General features: G+C 38.5%; 1 protein-coding gene across 1 annotated transcript in view; it reads left to right on the forward strand.

Annotated features, from left to right (window-relative positions):
* The window catches only part of LOC104713978 (CHD3-type chromatin-remodeling factor PICKLE-like), an 11,866-nt gene that overhangs the window by 6,344 nt on the left and 1,967 nt on the right, over positions 1-3,555 (forward strand). The window contains exons 19-28 of the mRNA XM_019229585.1: positions 189-298; positions 438-519; positions 1,075-1,269; positions 1,642-1,786; positions 1,881-1,983; positions 2,121-2,195; positions 2,336-2,400; positions 2,502-2,578; positions 2,962-3,092; positions 3,197-3,536. Of these exons, the coding sequence (XP_019085130.1) occupies positions 189-298; positions 438-519; positions 1,075-1,269; positions 1,642-1,786; positions 1,881-1,983; positions 2,121-2,195; positions 2,336-2,400; positions 2,502-2,578; positions 2,962-3,092; positions 3,197-3,536 (1,323 nt within the window). The remainder of the gene's footprint in view (positions 1-188; positions 299-437; positions 520-1,074; positions 1,270-1,641; positions 1,787-1,880; positions 1,984-2,120; positions 2,196-2,335; positions 2,401-2,501; positions 2,579-2,961; positions 3,093-3,196; positions 3,537-3,555) is intronic.

Consider the following 3,555-nt stretch of genomic DNA (forward strand, 5'->3'; position numbering starts at 1 on the left):
TGAAGGTACACCTATTCACATTATTAGAGATTTCTCAACAGATTGGAGTTAGAAGGTAGAAATACTAAGAACACTATTCGGTATAAGCACGGAGCTTAAAAAGAAAAACATTAGAGAGAAGGGGTCCATATTTGTTGATTGTTTCTCACGTAGTATTTGTTTGTTTTGTTTTCCTGACTACAATTTAGGAAGAATTAGATGACATCATCAGGTATGGATCAAAGGAGCTTTTTGCTAGTGAAGACGAAGAAGCAGGAAAGTCTGGAAAAATTCATTATGATGATGCGGCTATAGACAAGTAATATACTCCTTACTCCTTCCCTCTTGTTTTTGGTTAACAAGGGTATCTGATCTTTCCGATTGCTCCTTTCTTATGGAAGCTTTTGCGGTCAATTGCATGGATATTTCATTATTTGTCTCCATCTTCTGTTCTGCAGATTGCTTGATCGGGATCTCGTGGAGGCGGAGGAGGTCTCAGTGGATGATGAAGAGGAGAATGGATTCTTAAAGGCTTTCAAGGTTTTCTTGCCTTTTATCTTCCTCTTCTATTAGATTTTCTGGATCAGAATTGACTGGTTTTCAATGCTCCATTTGAGTGTATGGTTATTGTGTTCTTAAATTCCTTAATATTCAGACTATGGGTGGCTACCGAATGAATCCTCCAAACTTAGCAAACCTTGAAAGCCTTTAAGAGTCCATGCATTGTCAAATTATTAATTACTTGCTAAGTTTGGAGGATCAATGCAATTAAATCCAGTCCGCTTTGATGCGTATAGACAGTCTTTAGAAAGTGTCTTGACTGTTTCGTTCTGGCTAAAAGTGAAAGCAAACTCAATGATAACTAGTGATGATGACTTAAAGTTAGAAATTTATACTTGTGATGATGTTGATTGAGCCAATTTATTGATTTGGTTACATTTCTTTGAAGCCTGATTTTTTTATTTGAATGGTCTTTAGACTTAGCTGGAACATGAGGCTGTTTCCAGCGTTGCTGTTTTATTTGAATGCGATTAGGGTGTCCGGTATCTTTGTAGTATCATTAACTCTGATGATTTCCTGTGATCTTCGTCTTAGGTGGCTAATTTTGAGTATATAGATGAAAATGAGGCCGCCGCATTAGAGGCACAGAGAGTCGCTGCTGAAAGCAAATCTTCAGCAGGCAATTCTGATAGAGTAAGTTATTGGGAAGAGTTGTTAAAAGATAAATTTGAGCTGCATCAGGCTGAGGAACTTAATGCTCTTGGGAAAAGGAAGAGAAGTCGCAAGCAGGTTTAGTCTCTTTTTGACCCCCTTATACAATTGTGGCATCATATTAATAACTGGATTTGATTATTCACCATTTATATCTTTCTCATTCTGTTTCCTACTTTTTCCCTTTCGAATTCCTTAAGTAGCTAAATTCAGGAAGTAATAATTTAGTTGACTGTATCCAAAAACACTAGATGCCCTTGTCCTATCAATATTTTCGACAGATCTTAGGGGTTTTCATGTTGGGTCAAGTAATTGGGGTTGGTAAAGGCTCAAGTAACTATAGTCTTCTGTTTTCTTCTGCAAGAAATACGTTTTGCTTCACTCCCTATTTTAAGTTCATATCATTTTTATTAAAGGCTGTTCTAATTCTTATATGCGATATTTTCATAGTTGGTATCCATTGAAGAAGATGATCTTGCTGGTTTGGAAGATGTGAGCTCTGGAGATGAAAGTTATGAAGCCGAGTCAACAGATGGTGAAGCAGCGGGGCAAGGAGTTCAAACGGGACGACGACCGTACAGAAGAAGGGGTCGAGGTATTACCACGTCTCTGAAATTCTTTAATTCGAATGGAGCTGAAACTAGTGATATTAAAAGTGTGTGCAGTTTATTAAATGAGTTTTTCTGTAGATAACTCGGAGCCAACTCCTTTGATGGAAGGCGAGGGGAGATCTTTCAGAGTAATGGGTTTCAACCAGAGTCAAAGGGCCATTTTTGTGCAGACGTTGATGAGGTATCTTCTTTCCAATAAGGCATTTGGACACCAGAAATTAGTCTGTCTAATATTTTTGTCTCCAGATGCATCAATATGATCCTCAGCCTCGCCCTGCACATGATTTACAAGTTCTTCTGAATGGCCAAAAATTGCAGGTATGGAGTTGGCAACTATGATTGGAAGGAGTTTGTTCCTCGCTTAAAGCAGAAGACCTATGATGAAATAAAAGAGTATGGGCTTTAATACTGTTTTCTTTTGCTTCTTCACAAAAAAAAAAAAAAAACGCATCACAGTTAGAAGGCTTTCTGGTTTATTCATCGGAAAGACTTAATCCTATTTCATCAACTGATTGTTTAATGACTTTTCTCAGGTATGGAGTAATCTTCTTGAAGCACATTGCTGAAGACATAGACGAAAATTCTCCAACCTTTTCAGGTGACTGATAATTGATCTTCTTAATGTTTACTGCTTTTCTGTGATTTTTGCTTCTCCTGTTAACCTGTAATATGTTTTACTATAATGGTCTTTGTCTGCAGATGGCGTGCCCAAGGAAGGGCTTAGAATAGAAGATGTTCTAATCAGAATTGCTGTTCTGATGCTAGTACAGGATAAGGTGATTCTGTCCACTGTAATCCTTTAATAAGTTCTCTATTTAATTTTCTGAGTTGTCTTATGAGAGCCAATGCACAGTGTTGCCACTTTGGTTCTAGGCTATAGTTTTAGTCCCTACCAATTTTTCAGTACAGTAATTATATGTTTAAACCACTCTTAAGATCTAAGACCTACGATGTTTCTGTGCATTACTGTGGTAAAACGTTTGGTTATGTTCTGCTTCATTTTCTCTGTTTCCCGTCACTTTGTATAGAAATAAAGGAAGCTGCCTTTTCGAACCTATTGTAGAATTTTCTTTTTGTTGTCGTTTTGTTTCTTAAGCTTATCGCCCCGAAGTTTTGATCCTGTGGTGATTATGTTCTTTTTGGTGCTCTTGCCTGACAGGTGAAATTTGTAGAAGACCATCCAACGAAACCTCTTTTCCCCTCCCGCATCCTTGAAAGATTCCCAGGACTGAGAAGTGGAAAAATTTGGAAGGAGGAACATGACAAGACAATGATACGTGCTGTTTTAAAGTATGAACCTGCACCACTGTTCTCACCGAATAGTTTTCTTTTCTCATGATATTCCATTACGTGCTTACATGTTCTTTTCCTTCACTGGAAATTTGAATCTTTAGGCATGGGTACGGACGATGGCAAGCTATTGTTGATGACAAAGAGTTGGGGATCCAAGAGCTTATCTGCAAAGAATTGAACTTCCCTCACATAAGTTTGTCTGCTGCTGAACAAGCTGGCTTGCAGGGGCAGAATGGTAGTGGAAACACCAATCCGGGAGCACAGACTAACCAGAATCCTGGAAGCGGTAATACTGGGAACAATAATGCTTCTGCTGATGGGGCCCAAGTAAACTCGATGTTCTACTATCGGGACATGCAGAGGCGTCTTGTTGAGTTTGTGAAAAAGCGAGTCCTACTTTTGGAGAAGGCGTTGAATTATGAATACGCAGAGGAGTATTATGTATGTTGTGTTGATCTGC

Source organism: Camelina sativa, chromosome 9, assembly GCF_000633955.1.
Source record: "Camelina sativa cultivar DH55 chromosome 9, Cs, whole genome shotgun sequence".
NCBI classification, from domain to species: Eukaryota; Viridiplantae; Streptophyta; class Magnoliopsida; order Brassicales; family Brassicaceae; genus Camelina; species Camelina sativa.